Below are 25,439 nucleotides of genomic sequence, written 5' to 3' on the forward strand. Positions count from 1 at the left end.
GAAGCCGCGGCTCCAGCATATTGCCCTAATCCAAAATGGCGGCGGTGGGCTGCTGCGGAAGCCCGGCCGCGCGAAGCTCCACCCATCATGCTTTGCGGAGCTCGTGAGTGTCGGTTCACGGCTCCGCCCTCTGTTCCCCGCACACAGCTGCAGCTCAGCCTACTACTTTTCTGCAGTGTTACTGTCTGCCCGCAGCCGCTGCCTGCGTCTGTCACACTGTGTGACAGATAGCGGCGCTGACAGCAGCAGCAGCATCGCCCCCCCCTCCTCCCTCCCCTTTACAGACTGGAGAGCATTGCAACTCCCCTATCTCCCCTCTGCTACCCCCCTTTCCTCCCCAATAGCAGCAGCCCGGCAGCACATGTGAACTCACCGGAGGAGCCAGAAGGCATGGAGAGACATGGAGAGAGGAGCCAGCCCTACAGCCTGCCACATCAGCACAGAGTTAGGTATGTGATATGTGCTGGGAGGGGTGTTAATGTCTTCTGGGGGGGGGGGTGCATATTAATGTGTGCTGGGGAGGAGGGGTGAAGTTAATTTGTACTAGGCGAGCGGCATTAGTGTAGTTTGTGTGCGAGGAGTGGGGTGCAGTGTAGTGGCGTTAGTGTAGTTTGAGTGGGGTGCAGTGTAGTGGCGGTAGTGGTTTGTGCGGGGAGTGGGGTGCAGTGTAGTGGCATTAGTGTAGTTTGAGTGGGGTGCAGTGTAGTGGCGGTAGTGGTTTGTGCGGGGAGTGGGGTGCAGTGTAGTGGCGTTAGTGTAGTTTGAGTGGGGTGCAGTGTAGTGGCTGTAGTGGTTTGTGCGGGGAGTGGGGTGCAGTGTAGTGGCGTTAGTGTAGTTTGAGTGGGGTGCAGTGTAGTGGCGGTAGTGGTTTGTGCGGGGAGTGGGGTGCAGTGTAGTGGCGTTAGTGTAGTTTGAGTGGGGTGCAGTGTAGTGGCGGTAGTGGTTTGTGCGGGGAGTGGGATGCAGTGTAGCAGCAGTAGCATAGTGTGTGTAGGGTAGCAGCGGTAGTGATTGTGATGCAGTCTGAGGGGCTGGGGAAATAGCCAGCAGCTCAGAGAGCCACTAGCCATGCCCCTACCAAGGCCACGCACCCATGATACCAGGCCGCGTCCCCAAAAAAAATCGGGCGCACCTCCGGCGCGCAACAGGTCCCCCGCGCACCCCATTGGGGCTGCTTTAAGTTATTTCCCGGGCTGGTTTTAATTCCCAATCCGCCCCTGATATTATATATATCAATAACTGAGGCTAATAGATGAATGTGCAGATGGTCTTACTTAGCAGTAAGACCGCTGCTAGCTGGATATGTGACAATGTGACACACATGGCGGCCTCCTCACCTGTACATCCATATCTAGCCGGTAATTCAGATCACCAAACCAGAAGAGGTGCGTGAACCGAAGGGAAATATCGAAGGAGTTCAGCTGCTTGTCCCCCAGAGATAGGAGCCGCAGGATGTCCAGGTAATTCTGGTTACGCCTGATATTGGAAGAGAGATTAGGCCATTACAGCGAGACACAGGTGACACACATCAGCCACCCTATGGTCTGTCCCCATCTACAGGTGTATGAGTGGGGTAGTAGTACTTACCGCGCAGTCTTCTCATTTCCCGATGTAAGGTGACAGTTCACAAAGCCGAACGAGGTCCCATTAAACATGAAAGACACCCCAACTGCGCCTTTATTCCCTGCATTATTACAGAACAGTATTACATGTGTGACACCCCAACTGCGCCTTTATTCCCTGCATTATTACAGAACAGTATTACATGTGTGACACCCCGTATTTCATGTGTGACACCCCAACTGCGCCTTTATTCCCTGCATTATTACAGAACAGTATTACATGTGTGACACCCCATATTACATGTGTGACACCCCAACTGCGCCTGAATTCCCTGCATGATTACAGCACAGTATTAAATGTGACACCCCATATTACAAATGACAACCCAACTGCGCCTTTATTCCTTGCATGATTACAGCACAGTATTACATGTGTGACACCCCATATTACATGTGTGACACCCCAACTGCACCTTTATTCCCTGCATGATTACAGCACAGTATTACATGTATGACAGCCAAATATCTCCCACATCCGGGTCAATCTTATAGCCTGGTGCTGCCCAGTAGCCGGATGTCATTACTCACCCCAAACACTGTAAGGTAAACCCTCCCTCACTATAACAGAAACCCAACATTCCACTAACACCCCAGCACTGCTATTCTACCCTCCACACACTCCCACTGTAAAACACCCCATAGTAACCACACCCAGCAATAACACCCCTGCACTGCTATTAAACCCCCCCACACACACACACAGTAATACACCCTACAGTAACCACACATCCAATACTGCTATTATACCCCCCACAGTAACTACACCTCCAAACTGCTATTATGGCCCCCTATACACACTGCAAGACACCCCACACTGTTACACCACCGAGCTAGTATTATACTCCACAGTGCACTGTAAGACACCCCCGGATGATGCTCACCCAAAGTGTTGGCGATTCCAGTCTTCACACTGGACGTGCTAATGTGCGTGATACGGTTCTCGTGTTCTACCCGAACAAGGACAGCAATTTTGATATTCCATAAGGACTGCATGGCGACCTGCAGGAGAACACAGTAAATGCTGTAGAAGGTTTATAGCGATACACAGGATGTAAAGGGATCTTATTCAGGGGACAAGGTTGCCTAAAGTCAGCAACATAGGAGCAGAGAGTCTATTAGACCTTATTTGGCATTTCTTAATATTATACACTGCAGGACCAGAAAAGCCTATGACGATTTGGTTTCCTCACCCCTCAGTCACGATTAATATAACCCTGACCTCTTCTCCCATTGTGCAAAGCTTCAAAATGAAGCCCTGTTGGATGAACACTTCTATCCCACAACAACTAGGGAGCCATCTTTGGTGAAGTCTGCAGCCTGGAAAGCCAACTACCTTTTCACTTCTTACATTTAACTACAACAGCCATGATAAAGTCCACTACACCGACGTACGTTTCACCTCAGGGATCGTGTCATTATACACCAACGTACGTTTCAGCTCAATGGTCATGTCATTATACACCGACGTACGTTTCACCTCAGAGGTCAGGTCATTATACACCGACATATGTTTTAACTCAGGGGTATGTCATTATACACCGATGTACGTTTCACCTCGGGGGCCATGTCATGTATGACATTTCACCTCGGGGGCCATGCCATGTCATGTATGTGCTGAATGCAGGCAATACTAAACGCCGCTGTTCAGTATACAGGTCCTGTATCAAAAATAAAACACTATGGTATCGTTATAATATGCGTTATATTGCGGCAGCACTTACTGGCCGATAGTCCAATTCCGTGCACTCTTTCAGCGCCCCACGCAGGAAGTCCACCCACTCCTTATCCGCCACCGAGTTCTCCTGTGTCCCGAACACATAGATGTCATGCGGGATAGTGACAGCCATCTCATCCAGCGTTTTCCCCAAACCCTTGGAGCCAATCCAGGAGGTGATATTCTTCTGTGGTGGAACACTACCTACAGAGGGGACATCAACATCAAAAATATGGCACAAGCCTGGGAAATGTGTTCAGTTACACACACACACACACACACACACAGTCCTATGTATGTGGAGTTTTTATGTTCTCCCAGTGGCAGTGAATATACCATGAGCTCCTCTGGGGCAGGTACAGAATGATTAAATATACATTATACAGTGCTATGTAACATTGTTGTGCTAAACAAATAAATAACAAGTGGATGATAAGGAGTGGAGAAGTTACCCATAGCAACCATTTAGCATACACCTATAACTATACAAAATGCACTTGACAAAGGCTAGCACCAAAATGATCAATGATTTATCCAGGAGCCCTTGGCATGGCATCAGTCACATAGCGAGTTGCACAGGAAGCATGCAGAGAATCAGGAGCCCTTGGGCATGGCATCGGTCATGTAGCGAGGCACACAGGGAGCATGCAGAGAACCAGGAGCCCTTGGCATGGCATCAATCACATGGCGTAGTGCACAGGGAAGTATGCAGAGAACCAGGAGCCCTTGGCATGGCACCAGTCACATAGCGAGGCACACATAAAGCATGCAGAGAAAAAGGAGCCCTTGGCATGGCATCGGTCACGTAGCATGGTGCCCAGTGAGCATGCAGAAGACCAGGAGCCCTTGGCATGGCATTGGTCACATGGTGTAGTGCACAGGGAGAATGCAGAGGACTAGGAGCCCTCTACACAGCATCGGTCATGTGTTGTAGTGCACAGGGAGCATGCAAAGAAACAGGGGCCCTTGGCATGCCACCGGTCACAACGCGTGGTACACAGGGAGTATGCAGAGGACCAGGAGCCCTTGGCATGGCATCAGTCATGTGGCATGGTGCACAGGGTGTATGCAGAGGACCAGGAGACCTCTGCGCAGCATCGGTCACGCCGTATGGGGAATCATCACATGACTAAATAAATGTACAACTGAGGCACCACTTCTCCTGCTCACTCACCCATATTCCAGGTCCCGATAAAGATTGACATCATGTCCGGCTCATCTTGGTTTGAGTGTTTGTTCTTCATCAGTTGCAGCAGCTGGCAGAATGCTTCCCGCTTCTAAACAGAGACATGGACGTCACTGACCACAGAGCTGACACTCAGGGACACTAGCAATGCTATAACCCCACAGAGAGCAATACTTTCATTCTACAGTCAGCAGTCATAGGACAGTACCAGGACAGCTCCCTGCAGCTGAATCGCACGACCAGTCATGTCATATACTGAGATACGGCTGGAGGGATGGGTCCATATGGACTTACCCTGGCACTGACAAAGATGAAGTCTTTCCGTTGGGTTTTATCCTTCTCTTTCTCAAACACAATACCCAGCTTAGAGGGCACCCGCTGGGACTTGATCAGCTGTCGGACTGGAAAGAGGTGACATCAATATACAGTTATAGCCACACAATCACTACAAGGAGAACTCTACAAATGTTTCAATTCATCAGTGGAGAATAGGAAACACAAAAATGACAAACAAATATCTGGGAGCACAGAGTATTTAAGATAACAAGTCCAGAAAAACAGAAGCAACTTGCTAAGATTTTATAAACGTTCCTACACATCGCTTGGAGGCTGCAATGCCGAGCTGCTCCACCAGATGGCAGCATAAGGACAACAAACAGCACAGGGATCGAGAACCGCAGGGGCTTCCAGTGACTCCCCATTACTGCTCAATACTCCCACCGGCATGCTGTCTTCCAAGTATCACCACTGAGGTACCCCAACCACTATCTCGTCCCCTAGGTAATTAGGCTGTAAACTGAAGGGTCAGACTCTGACAGCCATGCATGGGAGGCATTTGTTGTAGCTTCAGCTGATGTATAACACAACGGTATCCAAACTGAGGTGCCTGAAGCCCTCTGATGACACATTGCTAGGCCCCTCCCACCACGTCCAGGAAAACCTTTGAGAAGGGAGATCTAAGGTGCCACTTACTTTTATCATGGAGGAAGGTGTTCCAGTCTTCTTGAGACTCCTTCACCTTCTTCATTACCACCAGTTTCCCTCCCTCCACGTCCACGCTCAGCGTGTACTTCTGCGACTTGACAATCTTGGTGAGGTCCGGCATGTCCAGCTTCACCTGCGCAAGATTACACAGACAGTCACCCCCAAGTCTGCACACCACAGGCTGAGGATAGTACATACATCTGTACATAGTGCGCCATTATATAGTCCATATAACCTGACACAATGCAGCTCCACCAGCACTTCCAAAGCCTAGAAGAATTACAGCGTCTCGTTCCTACGCACAATATAATCTGATGTAATGAGCTCATTCCAGAAAATTACTGCAGCAGTTACTAAGCTTACAAAATATATGGAATTTATACACGCTTACATAGCACTACAGGTCAAGGTTCGCCAATGCCAGTGTTTTACAGATCACCTCGCAGGTGCACAGGTGTATTTATTAGTCACTGACACATTTTACACGATCCTCAGATGGAGCTGATTACTTCACTTGTGATTCTGTGAGGAGATCTGGACCACTGTAACTGTTGGTAGCTCTGTTTTTGCAGTGCTGGTTTACCAACAAGATGGCAAGCGGTGGTCACCCATCGGGCACCAATAAATAACTCCCTTGACAATCTGGAGGGCACTATTTGGCATATTGTGAACTGGGGGCACTACCATGTGGCATGAGGTAAGCTGGGGGCACTACCATGTGGCATGAGGTTAGCTGGGGGCACTACCGTGTGGCATGAGGTAAGCTAGGGGCACTACCATGTGGCACGAGGCAAGCTGGGAGCACTACCGTGTGGCATGAGGTAAGCTGGGAGCACTACCGTGTGGCATGAGGTAAGCTGGGGGCACTGCCGTGTGGCATGAGGTAAGCTGGGGGCACTGCCGTGTGGCATGAGGTAAGCTGTGAGCACTACAGTGTGGCATGAGGTAAGCTGGGGGCACTACCGTGTGGCATGAGGTAAGCTGGGGGCACTACCGTGTGGCATGAGGTAAGCTGGGAGCAATACCGTGTGGCATGAGGTAAGCTGGGGGCACTAGTGTGTTGCATGAGGTAAGCTGTGGCAATACTGTGTGGCATGAGGTAAGCTGGGGCACTACCGTGTGGCATGAGGTAAGCTGGGAGCAATACTGTGTGGCATGAGGTAGGCTGGGGGCACTACCATGTGGCATGAGGTAAGCTGTGAGCACTACAGGTTGGCATGAGGTAAGTTGGGGGCACTACCGTGTGGCATGAGGTAAGCTGGGGGCACTACCGTGTGGCATGAGGTAAGCTGGGAGCAATACCGTGTGCCATGAGGTAGGCTGGGAGCAATACCGTATGGCATGAGGTAAGCTGGGGGCACTAGTGTGTTGCATGAGGTAAGCTGTGGCAATACTGTGTGGCACGAGGTAAGCTAGGGGCACTACCGTGTGGCATGAGGTAAGCTGGGGGCACTACCGTGTGGCATGAGGTAAGCAAGGGGCACTACCTTGTGGCATGAGGTAAGCAAGGGGCACTACCGTGTGGCATGAGGTAAGCTGGGGCACTACTGTGTGGCATGAGGTAAGCTAGGGGCACTACCGTGTGGCATGAGGTAAGCTAGGGGCACTACCCTGTGTCATGAGGTAAGCTACCGTGTGGCATGAAGTAAGCTAGGGGCACTACCGTGTGGCATGAGGTAAGCTAGGGGCACTACCGTGTGGCATGAGGTAAGCTGTGGGCACTACCGTGTGGCATGAGGTAAGCTGGAGGCACTACCATGTGGCATGAGGTAAGCTGGAGGCACTACCATGTGGCATGAGGTAAGCTGGAGGCACTACCATGTGGCATGAGGTAAGCTGGAGGCACTACAGTGTGGTGCTGGGAATACTTATACACATTATACTTGTTAATAACATCAACAGCATATATCATTGAAAATTGTATTGGTAGAGGCCCCACAAACCTCAGGGAGGAATGTATCGAACCTTTAAGAGCGATAAAGATCAGACGTTTCTCATAGCAACCAATCAGCTTCTAACTTCTTTTTTCTTCTAGCTTCATTTTCTCTTGAAACTATGCTAGATAAGAGAAATCTAGAAGCGGATTGGTTGCTTGGTTTGATACAGCTCTCCCTCACACACAATCCTGTGGTTTTGTAACTGATGCAACATTTTAACGCAATGAACCACTAATAATGATAATTTTGTTATATCCTCTACTTTATCCAACCACGTCTGCTAAATTCCTTCCCCCACTTCACCAACAATTACACAAATCACTAGGGAGATCACATACAGCAGAATACTCATATATTATGCGTCTGCATAGTGATTTAAGAGCACAGCAGAGGGTAGGCAGTAGAGACAGTTATACTACATCGCCACCTAGAGGCAGGAGGATGACAGCGCAGGGGAGACTCACCTCAAAGGTCTGCACGGGGATACTCTTACTCTTCCTGGAGGACTGGGGGACGGGGGCAGATTGGGCAGAGTTGCTCATGTCTTGCAAAGCTTTCAGCGCCTGGGGGGGGGGGGGGGGGGATATTGAGAGACAAACTAAATATAGATGTAACAATGGGGCAACTGCTAAAACTATAAAAACAATGAATGATAACAACAGACGAGTGTAATAAACAAGACAATGCCGTACACAAGATGCATCTCCCAGTGACACCCCAATCTCACAGAATGTAAACATCTCCCAGTGACACCCCAATCGCGCAGAATGTAAACATCTCCCAGTGACACCCCAATCGCGCAGAACGCAAACATCTCCCAGTGACACCCCAATCTCGCAGAACACAAACATCTCCCAGTGACACCCCAATCTCGCAGAACGCAAACATATCCCAGTGACACCCCAATCTCGCAGAATGTAAACATCTCCCAGTGACGCCCCAATCTCCCAGTGACACCCCAATCTCGCATAACGCAAACATCTCCCAGTGACACCCCAATCTCGCAGAACGCAAACATCTCCCAGTGACACCCCAATCGCGCAGAATGTAAACATCTCCCAGTGACACCCCAATCGCGCAGAATGTAAACATCTCCCAGTGACGCCCCAATCTCATAGTGACACCCCAATCTCACAGAATGTAAACATCTCCCAGTGACGCCCCAATCTCACAGAATGTAAACATCTCCCAGTGACGCCCCAATCTCACAGAATGTAAACATCTCCCAGTGACACCCCAATCTCACAGAATGTAAACATCTCCCAGTGACACCCCAATCTCACAGAATGTAAACATCTCCCAGTGACACCCCAATCTCACAGAATGTAAACATCTCCCAGTGACACCCCAATCTCACAGAGTGTAAACATCTCCCAGTGACACCCCAATCTCACAGAATGTAAAAATCTCCCAGTGACACCCCAATCTCGCAGAACGCAAACATCTCCCAGTGACACCCCAATCTCGCAGAATGTAAACATCTCCCAGTGACACCCCAATCTCGCAGAATGTAAAAATCTCCCAGCGACACCCCAATCTCGCAGAATGTAAACATCTCCCAGTGACACCCCAATCTCAGAGAATGTAAACATCTCCCCTTGACACCCCAATCTCACAGAGTGTAAACATCTCCCAGTGACACCCCAATCTCACGGAATGTAAACATCTCCCAGTGACACCCCAATCTCACAGAATGTAAACATCTCCCAGTGACACCCCAATCTCACAGAATGTAAACATCTCCCAGTGACACCCCAATCTCACAGAGTGTAAACATCTCCCAGTGACACCCCAATATCGAAGAATGTAAACATCTCCCAGTGACACCCCAATCTCACAGAATGTTAAAATCTCCCAGCGACACCCCAATCTCCCAGTGACACCCCAATCTCGCAGAATGTAAACATCTCCCAGTGACACCCCAATCTCGAAGAATGTAAACATCTCCCCTTGACACCCCAATCTCACAGAGTGTAAACATCTCCCAGTGACACCCCAATCTCACAGAGTGTAAACATCTCCCAGTGACACCCCAATCTCACAGAATGTAAAAATCTCCCAGTGACACCCCAATCTCGCAGAACGCAAACATCTCCCAGTGACACCCCAATCTCGCAGAATGTAAACATCTCCCAGTGACACCCCAATCTCGCAGAATGTAAAAATCTCCCAGCGACACCCCAATCTCGCAAAATGTAAACATCTCCCAGTGACACCCCAATCTCAGAGAATGTAAACATCTCCCCTTGACACCCCAATCTTACAGAGTGTAAACATCTCCCAGTGACAGCCCAATCTCACGGAATGTAAACATCTCCCAGTGACACCCCAATCTCACAGAATGTAAACATCTCCCAGTGACACCCCAATCTCACAGAATGTAAACATCTCCCAGTGACACCCCAATCTCACAGAGTGTAAACATCTCCCAGTGACACCCCAATCTCGAAGAATGTAAACATCTCCCAGTGACACCCCAATCTCACAGAATGTTAAAATCTCCCAGCGACACCCCAATCTCCCAGTGACACCCCAATCTCGCAGAATGTAAACATCTCCCAGTGACACCACAATCTCGCAGAATGTAAACATCTCCCCTTGACACCCCAATCTCACAGAGTGTAAACATCTCCCAGTGACACCCCAATCTCACGGAATGTAAACATCTCCCAGTGACACCCCAATCTCACAGAATGTAAACATCTCCCAGTGACACCCCAATCTCACAGAACGCAAACATCTCCCAGTGACACCCCAATCTCGCAGAATGTAAACATCTCCCAGTGACACCCCAATCCCGCAGAATGTAAACATCTCCCAGTGACGCCCCAATCTCGCAGAATGTAAACATCTCCCAGTGACACCCCAATCTCAGAGAATGTAAACATCTCCCCTTGACACCCCAATCTCACAGAGTGTAAACATCTCCCAGTGACACCCCAATCTCACGGAATGTAAACATCTCCCAGTGACACCCCAATCTCAGAGAATGTAAACATCTCCCCTTGACACCCCAATCTCACAGAGTGTAAACATCTCCCAGTGACACCCCAATCTCACGGAATGTAAACATCTCCCAGTGACACCCCAATCTCAGTGACACCCCAATCTCACAGAATGTAAACATCTCCCAGTGACACCCCAATCTCACAGAGTGTAAACATCTCCCAGTGACACCCAAATCTCGAAGAATGTAAACATCTCCCAGTGACACCCCAATCTCACAGAATGTTAAAATCTCCCAGCGACACCCCAATCTCCCAGTGACACCCCAATCTCGCAGAATGTAAACATCTCCCAGTGACACCCCAATCTCAGAGAATGTAAACATCTCCCCTTGACACCCCAATCTCACAGAGTGTAAACATCTCCCAGTGACACCCCAATCTCACGGAATGTAAACATCTCCCAGTGACACCCCAATCTCACAGAATGTAAACATCTCCCAGTGACACCCCAATCTCACAGAATGTATACATCTCCCAGTGACACCCCAATCTCAGTGACACCCCAATCTCACAGAATGTACATCTCCCAGTGACACCCCAATCTGTGCTGTGGCTCCGAGGAGCAGGGATCATCCTATTGGGAACCATATAATAGCCGTGATGCAGACAATATTACAGGCCGGACCCTCCGCCTCTCCCCGGCACCCCACCTTTTTCTCGATGCTGGACAGGAAATCCTTCAGGATGGACAGCTTGAACACCAGGCTCTCCAGCTCCTGCTCCCCGCTCTGGTTGGCAGCCTAAGGAACGAGATAGAAGAGAGAATACTGACTGAGGCCGGCGGGGAATCATGTCCTACTCACGCACTGATCCATTACTCGCAGTTCAGCAGCGTCACGTATGTCACTGACACAGACCGTCGCCATGTGGTATGCAGTCACATGGTCAGCAGTGAAATAGGTCCACGGTCATTAGGTCGAACACTATTGGTCAACAGTCAAAAGGTCAACACAGCAAACAGGTTGACATGCATTATATCGACATGTCCAAAAGGACAACAAAAGGTCGAATGCAAAAATGTCGACATAAGTTTATCAAGAAAAAAAAAAAAAAATTTACTTTCCCAGTGGTCATAGAGGGAGAATATAATAGTGTGCCGACACAGCGAGGTGAGCGCAGCGCTACACTTATACGGTGTTGACATAGACAATAACAAAAAACCCCAGGAAAAACGCATGTCCACCTTTTCCCATGTTGACCTAATGCAGGTGTTTTGCTGTGTCGACCTTTTGACTATCTACAAATATTGCGCCTCCCAACCTAGACACTGCCGACCATTTGCCCCCTACCCTCTCCATGCACACGGGCTATTAGCTAATGTTACTGTCCCAGACGGGCACCAGTCGCTGATCCCTGTATTGCAGCATATAATAGGCAGTTACCATGGAAGGGAGACCCGCTGCAGCCAACGCTCTCAGGTCGTTACCCGTAACCCTGCATTACCCCACGCCCGGGCGCAGAACACGCCGCATCACGCTGAATGTAAGTGAGCTAGCTTTATGTATATGGTACACTGTCTCCAACAGGACCCAGGGCTCTTATGTAAATAGGCATTTCTCTCCGATGCCTACACAGCGCCAAGAACTGTCCCAACAATGAAATAACTCATTAACGGGTTCTGCAATTACTACCGCGGCTGCAGAACGGCGCTAATATCCCAGTCACGCTGTACAAGGGTCTCCCAGGTGATCGCACACCAGGGATTGGCGTCAGGCAACCTGCAAAGAACTCTGGGCAAAACCTAAAACACCAAGGACATGATGTTACAAGCCTGTAAAAGAGAGATAAAGTACGTACCAACCAGCATCTGTCAAAATTCCTCATTTCTAGGTACAGACGTTGGAAGGGGCACACCCCAGTTCTCAGCATTTGTATTAATAACAAGTAGCTTTTGCATCGGCCGCACTAGGTAGATTTATTTACTAATATTTGCACACATCACGGCATAATAGCGCGTCGCGTTATTACTTTGTCGCACGAGGAGCAGACGCCTAAAGCACATTCCCAGCAGTAGTAGGAAACCCCTCTGATCACACTGCTCGCAGGGAAACTCCCCATGCACTGCTCGTCTGGCAATCGCCCTACCTGCTGCAGAATCTTAGTCACCATCGGAGAACTCTGCTGGTCGAAGATCTTGGAGAGAATTTCCAGCCCGGACAGAACTTTGTCAACTTCCCTTAAAAGGAAAAAAAATAACAGAAATACAGAATTAGTAACAGACAGAACAATATTGTGCACAAATAACCCTTGCTCCGGAAAAGGCTGTGTGCGGTAATACAGGCCTCCTCGGGTGCCCCAACACCGGCCTCCTCGCGCGCCCCAACACCGCCCTCCTCGCGCGCCCCAACACCAGCATCATCACATAAAACAGACTTTTACCATTATAGAGTGTAAGCCTGAGAGCAGGGTCCTCATACCTCTGTTTAAGGGGCATGTTCTAAAGCTTGGGGAGAGATAAAGTACCAGACAATCAGCTCTTAACTGCCACGTTACAGACTGCATTGGAAAAGTGACAGTAAGGAGCTGATTGACTGATACACCCCCCACCCCAGTCGCAGGGTCTTACCCGTGCAGCCGCTTGCAGGAGACGACCAGCGTCTTGTTGAGGTGGGGCAGGCTTGTGGCCCCTGATTTCACAGCTTCTAGGTCCAGAGCGTAACTGCCCTTCAGGTACTCGTGGGACACGGTGCTCAGCCCGTTGGTTGTGCTGCGAGAGAGGATGACGATGATGATGAAAGAACGACGACGTAAAACATTTGAGGCAATTAATGGTCTGAAGCAAGAGCAATGTGCTATACATCACCCGCGCAGACAGCTTGTGTACGTCACAGGAGGCTGATTACCGAATGCTGGTGTGACAACAGCTGAAGCCAAGACCAGTTTCCCAAGCTACTGTAAGTAGCACATATACAGGAGGCTGATTACCGAATGCTGGTGTGACAACAGCTTAAGCCAGAGACCAGTTTCCCAAGCTACTGTAAGTAGCACATATACAGGAGGCTGATTACCAAATGCTGGTGTGACAACAGCTTAAGCCAGAGACCAGATTCCCAAGCTACTGTAAGTAGCACATATACAGGAGGCTGATTACCGATTGCTGGTGTGACAACAGCTGAAGCCAGAGACCAGATTCCCAAGCTATTGTAAGTAGCACATATACAGGAGGCTGATTACCGAATGCTGGTGTGACAACAGCTTATGCCAGAGACCAGATTCCCAAGCTACTGTAAGTAGCACATATACAGGAGGCTGATTACCGATTGCTGGTGTGACAACAGCTTAAGCCAGAGACCAGATTCCCAAGCTATTGTAAGTAGCACATATACAGGAGGCTGATTACGGAATGCTGGTGTGACAACAGCTTAAGCCAGAGACCAGATTCCCAAGCTATTGTAAGTAGCACATATACAGGAGGCTGATTACCGAATGCTGGTGTGACAACAGCTTATGCCAGAGACCAGATTCCCAAGCTACTGTAAGTAGCACATATACAGGAGGCTGATTACCGATTGCTGGTGTGACAACAGCTTAAGCCAGAGACCAGATTCCCAAGCTATTGTAAGTAGCACATATACAGGAGGCTGATTACCGAATGCTGGTGTGACAACAGCTTAAGCCAGAGACCAGATTCCCAAGCTACTGTAAGTAGCACATATACAGGAGGCTGATTACCGATTGCTGGTGTGACAACAGCTGAAGCCAGAGACCAGATTCCCAAGCTATTGTAAGTATCACATATACAGGAGGCTGATTACCGAATGCTGGTGTGACAACAGCTTAAGCCAGAGACCAGATTCCCAAGCTACTGTAAGTAGCACATATACAGGAGGCTGATTACCGATTGCTGGTGTGACAACAGCTGAAGCCAGAGACCAGATTCCCAAGCTATTGTAAGTAGCACATATACAGGAGGCTGATTACCGAATGCTGGTGTGACAACAGCTTAAGCCAGAGACCAGATTCCCAAGCTATTGTAAGTAGCACATATACAGGAGGCTGATTACCGAATGCTGGTGTGACAACAGCTTAAGCCAGAGACCAGTTTCCCAAGCTACTGTAAGTAGCACATATACAGTATAGGCTGATTACCGAATGCTGGTGTGACAACAGCTGAAGCCAGAGACCAGATTCCCAAGCTACTGTAAGTATCACATATACAGGAGGCTGCTTACCGAATGCTGGTGTGACAACAGCTTAAGCCAGAGACCAGATTCCCAAGCTACTGTAAGTAGCACATATACAGTATAGGCTGATTACCGAATGCTGGTGTGACAACAGCTGAAGCCAGAGACCAGATTCCCAAACTATTGTAAGTAGCACATATACAGGAGGCTGATTACCGAATGCTGGTGTGACAACAGCTTAAGCCAGAGACCAGTTTCCCAAGCTACTGTAAGTAGCACATATACAGGAGGCTGCTTACCGAATGCTGGTGTGACAACAGCTGGAGCCAGAGGCCAGATTCCCAAGCTACTGTAAGTAGCACATATACAGGAGGCTGATTACCGAATGCTGGTGTGACAACAGCTGAAGCCAGAGACCAGTTTCCCAAGCTACTGTAAGTAGCACATATACAGGAGGCTGATTACCGAATGCTGGTGTGACAACAGCTGAAGCCAGAGACCAGTTTCCCAAGCTACTGTAAGTAGCACATATACAGGAGGCTGATTACCGAATGCTGGTGTGACAACAGCTTAAGCCAGAGACCAGATTCCCAAGCTACTGTAAGTAGCACATATACAGGAGGCTGATTACCAAATGCTGGTGTGACAACAGCTTAAGCCAGAGACCAGATTCCCATGTTACTGTAAGTAGCACATATACAGGAGGCTGATTACCGATTGCTGGTGTGACAACAGCTGAAGCCAGAGACCAGTTTCCCAAGCTATTGTAAGTAGCACATATACAGGAGGCTGCTTACCGAATGCTGGTGTGACAACAGCTTAAGCCAGAGACCAGATTCCCAAGTTACTGTAAGTACCACATACACAGGAGGCTGATTACCGAATGCTGGTGTGACAACAGCTTAAGCCAGAGACCAGATTCCCAAGTTATTGTAAGTAGCACATATACAGGAGGCTGATTACCGAATGCTGGTGTGACAACAGCTGGAGCCAGAGACCAGATTCCCAAGCTATTGTAAGTAGCACATACACAGGAGGCTGATTACCGAATGCTGGTGTGACAACAGCTTAAGCCAGAGACCAGATTCCCAAGTTATTGTAAGTAGCACATATACAGGAGGCTGATTACCGAATGCTGGTGTGACAACAGCTGGAGCCAGAGACCAGATTCCCAAGCTACTGTAAGTATCACATATACAGGAGGCTGATTACCGAATGCTGGTGTGACAACAGCTTACGCCAGAGACCAGATTCCCAAGCTACTGTAAGTATCACATATACAGGAGGCTGCTTACCGAGTGCTGGTGTGACAACAGCTTAAGCCAGAGACCAGATTCCCAAGTTATTGTAAGTAGCACATATACAGGAGGCTGATTACGGAATGCTGGTGTGACAACAGCTTAAGCCAGAGACCAGTTTCCCAAGCTACTGTAAGTATCACATATACAGGAGGCTGATTACCGAATGCTGGTGTGACAACAGCTTAAGCCAGAGACCAGATTCACAAGCTATTGTAAGTAGCACATATACAGGAGGCGGATTACCGAATGCTGGTGTGACAACAGCTTATGCCAGAGACCAGATTCCCAAGTTACTGTAAGTAGCACATATACAGGAGGCTGATTACCGAATGCTGGTGTGACAACAGCTGAAGCCAGAGACCAGATTCCCAAGCTACTGTAAGTAGCACATATACAGGAGGCTGATTACCGAATGCTGGTGTGACAACAGCTGAAGCCAGAGGCCAGATTCCCAAGCTACTGTAAGTAGCACATATACAGGAGGCTGATTACCGAATGCTGGTGTGACAACAGCTGAAGCCAGAGGCCAGATTCCCAAGCTACTGTAAGTATCACATATACAGGAGGATGCTTACCGAATGCTGGTGTGACAACAGCTTATGCCAGAGACCAGATTCCCAAGCTACTGTAAGTAGCACATATACAGGAGGCTGATTACCGAATGCTGGTGTGACAACAGCTGAAGCCAGAGGCCAGATTCCCAAGCTACTGTAAGTATCACATATACAGGAGGATGCTTACCGAATGCTGGTGTGACAACAGCTTAAGCAGGAGACCAGATTCCCAAGTTATTGTAAGTAGCACATATACAGGAGGCTGATTACCGAATGCTGGTGTGACAACAGCTGAAGCCAGAGACCAGATTCCCAAGCTATTGTAAGTAGCACATATACAGGAGGCTGATTACCGAATGCTGGTGTGACAACAGCTTAAGCAGGAGACCAGATTCCCAAGCTATTGTAAGTATCACATATACAGGAGGCTGATTACCGAATGCTGGTGTGACAACAGCTTAAGCCAAGACCAGATTCCCAAGTTATTGTAAGTAGCACATATACAGGAGGCTGATTACCGAATGCTGGTGTGACAACAGCTTAAGCAGGAGACCAGTTTCCCAAGCTACTGTAAGTAGCACATATACAGGAGGCTGATTACCGAATGCTGGTGTGACAACAGCTGAAGCCAGAGACCAGTTTCCCAAGTTACTGTAAGTAGCACATATACAGGAGGCTGATTACCGATTGCTGGTGTGACAACAGCTTAAGCCAGAGACCAGTTTCCCAAGCTACTGTAAGTAGCACATATACAGTATAGGCTGATTACCGATTGCTGGTGTGACAACAGCTTAAGCCAGAGACCAGTTTCCCAAGCTACTGTAAGTAGCACATATACAGTATAGGCTGATTACCGATTGCTGGTGTGACAACAGCTTAAGCCAGAGACCAGTTTCCCAAGTTACTGTAAGTAGCACATATACAGGAGGCTGATTACCGAATGCTGGTGTGACAACAGCTGAAGCCAGAGACCAGATTCCCAAGCTACTGTAAGTAGCACATATACAGGAGGCTGATTACGGAATGCTGGTGTGACAACAGCTTAAGCCAGAGACCAGTTTCCCAAGTTACTGTAAGTAGCACATATACAGGAGGCTGATTACCGAATGCTGGTGTGACAACAGCTTAAGCCAGAGACCAGATTCCCAAGCTACTGTAAGTAGCACATATACAGGAGGCTGCTTACCGAATGCTGGTGTGACAACAGCTTAAGCCAAGACCAGTTTCACTTACTGGACCAGACACTTACAGGCACAAATAAACCTTTACTCTGTATTATTTATATAAAGATGGCCGATCTTAGTAACCATTATGGATAGAGATATATATATATATATATATATATATATATATATATATATATATATATATATATACACACACACGCACGTAACTTACACCTACATCCATATATTATTACTGCACTTGATTGAACAATTAGCCAACACACAGATAATAAGCTGTACCAGCTCTCTGCTTTGTTATATACTCAGTGCTGCGCTGACGTCTCACGGGCGCCAACCGCACACAGACTAAATAAAGTTACCGTACTTGCCGCTAGCGCCAGGTATTCACAACATTACCTCTCGGTAGGGCTGAGGTCCTGCCCACACGGCCCTAAGCTCATCCCAGACCCACCGGAGAAACTGGCCGAGGCCGACCGCGGCGGGAGAGGCGGCTTCTCGTCTTCACCATCTGCAATAAAAGTATCAGAGAGACCTCAACAATGTAACAGGGATACAGTCATACATAAGAACAGCAGAGAGCCAGGGGAGATGCAGCACTGTGAGTTAGGAAGCCTGGGGAACTACAAGTCCCAGCATAACCCTAGAACATGTGGATGAGCGCTAGGACTCACCTGAATAGTCTCTGTCCTCTACGACGTCCTTCTCTCTCTCCACGGGGTACAGCAGGGTACACACCATCCCCTGGTTCGGCTGCAGGTACATTGCAATCAGGTCCCCCAGCGTTTTGAAACGTCGCACCTGGACTCCCTGAGAGGTCTGCGGGAGAGAGGAGACATTAACACCCACACAATGTACTAACCCCCTCCCCCCCCCTTACCACGTATTCCCCCTGCCACCCTCGTACCCTATACATCACCCGCACAATGTACTAACCCCCTCCCCCCCTTACCACGTATTCCCCCTGCCACCCTCGTACCCTATACATCACCCGCACAATGTACTAACCCCCTCCCCCCTTACCACGTATTCCCCCTGCCACCCTCGTACCCTATACATCACCCGCACAATGTACTAACCCCCTCCCCCCTTACCACGTATTCCCCCTGCCACCCTCGTATCATATACATCACCCGCACAATGTACAAACCCCCCCCTTACCATGTATTCCCCCTGCCACCCTCGTACCCTATACATCACCCGCACAATGTACTAACCCCCTCCCTTACCACGTATTCCCCCTGCCACCCTCGTACCCTATACATCACCCGCACAATGTACTAACCCCCTCCCCCCTTACCACGTATTCCCCCTGCCACCCTCGTATCATATACATCACCCGCACAATGCACTAACCCCCTCCCCGTTACCACGTATTCCCCCTGCCACCCTCGTACCCTATACATCACCCGCAAAATGTACTAACCCCCTCCCCCCCCTTACCACGTATTCCCCCTGCCACCCTCGTACCCTATACATCACCCGCACAATGTACTAACCCCCCCCCCTTACCACGTATTCACCCTGCCACCCTCGTATCATATACATCACCCACATAATGCGCACACCTCATACCATTTAATCACCTCATACCATGCACGCACCTGTACCATGTACTCCCCCCATACCGTGCACACACCTGTACCATGCACACACCTGTACCATGTACTCCCCCCATACCGTGCACACACCTGTACCATGTACTCCCCCCATACCATGCACACACCTGTACCATATACTCCCCCCATACCATGCACACACCTGTAGCATGTACTCCCCCCATACCATGCACACACCTGTACCATGTACTCCGCCCATACCATGCACACACCTGTACCATGTACTCCCACATACCATGCACGCACCTGTACCATGTACTCCCCCCATACCATGCACGCACCTGTACCATGTACTCCCCCCATACCATGCACGCACCTGTATCATGTACTCCCCCTATACCATGCACGCACCTGTACCATGTACTCCCCCCATACCATGCACGCACCTGTACCATGTACTCCCCCCATACCATGCACACACCTGTACCATGTACTCCCCCATACCATGTACTCCCCCCATACCATGCACACACCTGTACCATGTACTCCCCCCATACCATGCACACACCTGTACCATGTACACACCTGTAGCATGTACTCCCCCCATACCATGCACACACCTGTACCATGTACTCCCCCATACCATGCACACACCTGTACCATGTACTCCCCCCATACCATGCACGCACCTGTACCATGTACTCCCCCATACCGTGCACACACCTGTACCATGTACTCCCCCCTCATACCGTGCACACACCTGTACCATGTACTCCCCCCATACCGTGCACACACCTGTACCATATACTCCCCCCATACCGTGCACACACCTGTACCATATACTCCCCCCATACCATGCACACACCTGTACCATGTACTCCCCCCATACCGTGCACACACCTGTACCATATAATCCCCCCATACCGTGCACACACCTGTACCATATACTCCCCCCATACCATGCACACACCTGTACCATGTACTCCCCCATACCATGCACACACCTGTACCATATACTCCCCCCATACCATGCACACACCTGTACCATGTACTCCCCCCATACCGTGCACACACCTGTACATGTACTCCCCCCATACCGTGCACACACCTGTACCATGTACACACCTGTACCATGTACTCCCCCCATACCGTGCACGCACCTGTACCATGCACACACCCTGTACCATATACTCCCCCCATACCATGCACACACCTGTACCATGTACACACCTGTACCATGTACTCCCCCCATACCGTGCACACACCTGTACCATGTACACACCTGTACCATGTACTCCCCCCATACCGTGCACGCACCTGTACCATGTACTCCCCCCATACCATGCACGCACCTGTACCATGTACTCCCCCTATACCATGCACGCACCTGTACCATGTACTCCCCCATACCATGCACGCACCTGTACCATGTACTCCCCCATACCATGCACACACCTGTACCATGTACTCCCCCATACCATGTACTCCCCCCCATACCATGCACACACCTGTACCATGTACTCCCCCCATACCATGCACACCACCTGTACCATGTACACACCTGTAGCATGTACTCCCCCCATACCATGCACACACCTGTACCATGTACTCCCCCATACCATGCACACACCTGTACCATGTACTCCCCCCATACCATGCACGCACCTGTACCATGTACTCCCCCCATACCGTGCACACACCTGTACCATGTACTCCCCCCTCATACCGTGCACACACCTGTACCATGTACTCCCCCCATACCGTGCACACACCTGTACCATATACTCCCCCCATACCGTGCACACACCTGTACCATATACTCCCCCATACCATGCACACACCTGTACCATGTACTCCCCCCATACCGTGCACACACCTGTACCATATAATCCCCCCATACCGTGCACACACCTGTACCATATACTCCCCCCATACCATGCACACACCTGTACCATGTACTCCCCCATACCATGCACACACCTGTACCATATACTCCCCCCATACCATGCACACACCTGTACCATGTACACACCTGTACCATGTACTCCCCCCATACCGTGCACACACCTGTACCATGTACACACCTGTACCATGTACTCCCCCATACCGTGCACACACCTGTACCATGTACACACCTGTACCATGTACTCCCCCCATACCGTGCACGCACCTGTACCATGCACACACCTGTACCATATACTCCCCCCATACCATGCACACACCTGTACATGTACACACCTGTACCATGTACTCCCCCCATACCGTGCACACACCTGTACCATGTACTCCCCCCTCATACCGTGCACACACCTGTACCATGTACTCCCCCCATACCGTGCACACACCTGTACCATATACTCCCCCCATACCGTGCACACACCTGTACCATGTACTCCCCCCATACCGTGCACACACCTGTACCATGTACTCCCCCCATACCGTGCACACACCTGTACCATATAATCCCCCCATACCGTGCACACACCTGTACCATATACTCCCCCCATACCATGCACACACCTGTACCATGTACTCCCCCATACCATGCACACACCTGTACCATATACTCCCCCCATACCATGCACACACCTGTACCATGTACACACCTGTACCATGTACTCCCCCCATACCGTGCACACACACCTGTACCATGTACTCCCCCCATACCGTGCACGCACCTGTACCATGTACACACCTGTACCATGTACTCCCCCCATACCGTGCACGCACCTGTACCATGCACACACCTGTACCATATACTCCCCCCATACCGTGCACACACCTGTACCATGTACACACCTGTACCATGTACTCCCCCCATACCGTGCACACACCTGTACCATGTACTCCCCCATACGTGCACACACCTGTACCATGTACACACCTGTACCATGTACTCCCCCCATACCGTGCACGCACCTGTACCATATACTCCCCCGATACCGTGCACACACCTGTACCATGTACTCCCCCATCTAGTGTGTACACACAACACCGTTAACGATGCGTACGTAATACCCCCTTCCCTTGTCCTGCATATAAAGACGAGGGAGCTCCTTGTTAGCGATGGCCATGCAGCTTGCCCCCCCCCCCCCCCCCTTCCGATGCTTCTTTCTCCACCAGCAAGCACGTATGCACTTGTGATGCCATCACCCCGCCAGGTACCCAATGCAGCCAATATGGGCGCCAGCGTGTGTACGGGGCTTTAGAATCAGGCCCATAGTATTTGTGTGGCAATAGAATTGGTATAATGGCACAGGTTAAGCCAACCCTGTGCACTGATCCTCAGTCATTCGCTTATCTACCCCATGTACGAGTCACACACTGCTGCGGGCGATACCAGGGCACACATGCATTGTACACTGGGTCGCTTTAGTGATGCAAATAACATGCAAAATGGTACAAAACTGTCAATAAAGGTCCTGTGCTGCTACTCAGGAGACATTATCCGGCGTCCCTCCCAGCTGTCCGAGAGACACAGCGGCACCTGTCTGTCCAGCTGCCCAGCCGTCTAGACTGATGTTCTGGGAGCGTCCACACAGCAGCTGTTACCGTCCCCTGTGCCCCTCCCTGCACTGTGGATATACAGGGTCCGTACACCATGCAGCCAGGAGTTACTGTCTGCGATTGTAACCACGCTGGCAGATGCATCGCACAGTGAGCCATCAGAGGTGCCCTTATGGATACTATCAGATTCATAGCAATCAATAAATAGGAAAATTAACTAAAAACCAAAGTGACTATTTTGCCACAGGACGTAAAGCAAGGATTATTATAAAGGCAAATTGGCAGCGATATCTGCGGCTGACTTCTCTGAGGTTCCAGAGCACAATGGTGATGCATTGTGATGGACTGACGGACATTTTGCCACAATACTGTATATAGCACAGATACAGAGAGGAACCAGAAGCCAGAGTAACATCTATAGGGCTTCCACCTGGAAGATGACCTAGAGCAGGCATGTCCAAACTATGGCCCTCCAGCTGTCCCATCATGCCTTGCCACAATTTTGCTATTAGGGAATGCTAAAACTTTGGCAAGGCATGCTGGGATGTGTAGTTTCACAACAGCTGGAGGGCCCCAGTTTGGAGATGCCAGAGGGGTCCGCATATTATCAAACACAGGGCCCTATGTCCCACCTCAGGCTACCAGGCCACTATATGTCATATACACCAAACATGGATCTGTTATGTGCGTATTACAGTGAGGCGGCCATATTGTGCACTGACCTGGCCTATCCAACGCTAGGAACCTGTAACCTGGGGCGTTAATAATAGCAATAATAATAATAATGATCATATAATGACACTAATAACACTAAACATAATAATCATGATACAAATAGTAAACATTGATAGAGGTGATAATATCCTTAGTAATATAATAGCAGTAATACTAGTACATGTAACATTGATAGAGGTGATAATATCCTTAGTAATATAATACTAATATAAGCAGAACAATGTGCAGTAATAATGAGGATGAGGATGGTGGGATACCTACCTGCACGGCCAGGAAGTCATCCTCATCGGGCAGGATGCGGTAGGTGTGCACATGCTTCTGGAACCTGATGGAAGGAGAGGACAGTAGGGTTATTACCTGCCGGGATAATGCAGCACAATATACAGGAATACTATGAGGCTGCTGATATAACCATAACGTTACCTCATCCTATGTGATCCCTACAGTAGGTCTCTGTAAGTCTGTTACATTGCACTACTGTCTGAGCCTCTGCCAGGGACGGACTGGGACCAAACACTCCGCCCTGGCATTTTCAGCACACATGCCGTTTATGTTACACATGATCACACACATCGTATGCCCATTACATAGAAGGCTACACAATCTGCCCATTACACATGGGGGCACACACCGTAATGCATGCCTATTAAATATTGTGCCTGTCCGAGCACCGGACCACCACATGTCTCTAGCCTGCCCACGCAGCTCCTCCCACCCACGCAGCTCCTCCCGCCCACGCAGCTCCTCCCGCCCGTGCAGTCCCGGAACTTGGAAGGCGGGGTGGCGGCACATTCACAGAGCAGCCAGTCCGGTCGTGGCCTCTACCACCTCTGATGGGAGGCTATTCCACTTGTCTACTACCCTTTCTGTAAAGGTAATATTCCCATGATCCTCCCTTCCTCCAGTGTTAGCACCTGTCCTTAAGTCTCTCTTTGTCCACGATGCGCCAAAGGGCTTTGCTGCACAGGATATTGCCAGCAAAAGCTGGCGTTACCCTATAGAAATCTATGAGCTTCCCTCCGCAGCACTGTTTGAGAGATTCTTCACAGATCACTCCCAGCATGCCCCGTGGCCACCACGTCTCTCTGCGCATGCAGACTTCCATGTTTACAAAGGACAGTTCTTATCGGAAAACCGAACATTCGCATATGTTAGTGCATATGCGATAAACAACAACAACAACGCGATATCCAGCGGGTGCATCCCACTTCCTGTGAGGAATATTGGTAATCTTCTAGTCTTTCTGGGTAAGTTTGTGCTGCGGACCAAATCCTCATCTCTGAGTCCAGCTTAATGCCGCCAGCAGCCATCTTGTGAGTAGTCTCAGCAGCGCGATACTGAAGTAAAACTATGGCCAGCAGGCCGTGCTCTCAGTACACGTTACATACATGTTACATACACACTTCACTAAAGAAAGATTAAAAAATATATAAATAGAAAAACAAAGTAGGTAAAAACCAGACAAAATTGTAGTTACTGATATGTCCCCCTTTGGTACTCGGGTTTAAGCTGTATACGGCCGTGTATATAATGGCCTTTAGTCCCTGACTAGAGCAGGTCTGGCCAACCTGGTGGCTCTCTAGCTGTTGGGGAAACTACAAGTCCCAGCATGCCTTGCAACAGTTTTGCTATTAGAGAATGCTAAAACTGTGGCAATGCATGCTGGGATGTGTAGTTTCACAACAGCTTGCGAGCCACAGTTGGCCAGGCCTGGACTAAGGGCTATTTCACACGCTCCGGCTCCTGGCCGGGCGGCGAAACCCCGTACAGCCAAAAGCCGTGCCGCACTCAGTATTTGTTAATGGACAAGATTGTGTCCATTCACACGGGGCGGCCACGGCCCGTAAGCCTGGTTGTAACGGATCCCACCACTGGAAGGGACGGCTGCCGGGCTGTGGCCATCCCCACCATTGAAAACTCCTGAGTGCGGCACGGCTTCTAGGCCGTGCAGGGTTTTGCCACCCCGGCAGGAGCCGGAGCATGTGAAATATCCGTTACAACCTAAAAAAGTGCAGCATTCGGCA

At 49.7% G+C, this 25,439-nt stretch overlaps 1 protein-coding gene across 2 annotated transcripts in view; it reads right to left on the reverse strand.

Annotated features, from left to right (window-relative positions):
* The window catches only part of INPPL1 (inositol polyphosphate phosphatase like 1), a 58,594-nt gene that overhangs the window by 16,466 nt on the left and 16,689 nt on the right, over positions 1 to 25,439 (reverse strand). For both annotated transcript variants that reach the window (XM_083170546.1, XM_083170545.1), the window contains exons 3-16: positions 23,677 to 23,740; positions 18,289 to 18,433; positions 18,014 to 18,125; positions 13,018 to 13,158; positions 12,537 to 12,627; positions 11,102 to 11,191; positions 7,908 to 8,006; positions 5,495 to 5,639; positions 4,817 to 4,923; positions 4,511 to 4,613; positions 3,344 to 3,540; positions 2,504 to 2,621; positions 1,588 to 1,684; positions 1,338 to 1,476 (exon numbers count right to left, since the gene is read on the reverse strand). In XM_083170546.1, the coding sequence (XP_083026672.1) occupies positions 1,338 to 1,476; positions 1,588 to 1,684; positions 2,504 to 2,621; positions 3,344 to 3,540; positions 4,511 to 4,613; positions 4,817 to 4,923; positions 5,495 to 5,639; positions 7,908 to 8,006; positions 11,102 to 11,191; positions 12,537 to 12,627; positions 13,018 to 13,158; positions 18,014 to 18,125; positions 18,289 to 18,433; positions 23,677 to 23,740 (1,648 nt within the window). The remainder of the gene's footprint in view (positions 1 to 1,337; positions 1,477 to 1,587; positions 1,685 to 2,503; positions 2,622 to 3,343; positions 3,541 to 4,510; positions 4,614 to 4,816; positions 4,924 to 5,494; positions 5,640 to 7,907; positions 8,007 to 11,101; positions 11,192 to 12,536; positions 12,628 to 13,017; positions 13,159 to 18,013; positions 18,126 to 18,288; positions 18,434 to 23,676; positions 23,741 to 25,439) is intronic.

The sequence above is a fragment of the Crinia signifera genome, chromosome 2, assembly GCF_055691185.1.
Source record: "Crinia signifera chromosome 2, ASM5569118v1, whole genome shotgun sequence".
Taxonomy (NCBI): domain Eukaryota; kingdom Metazoa; phylum Chordata; class Amphibia; order Anura; family Myobatrachidae; genus Crinia; species Crinia signifera.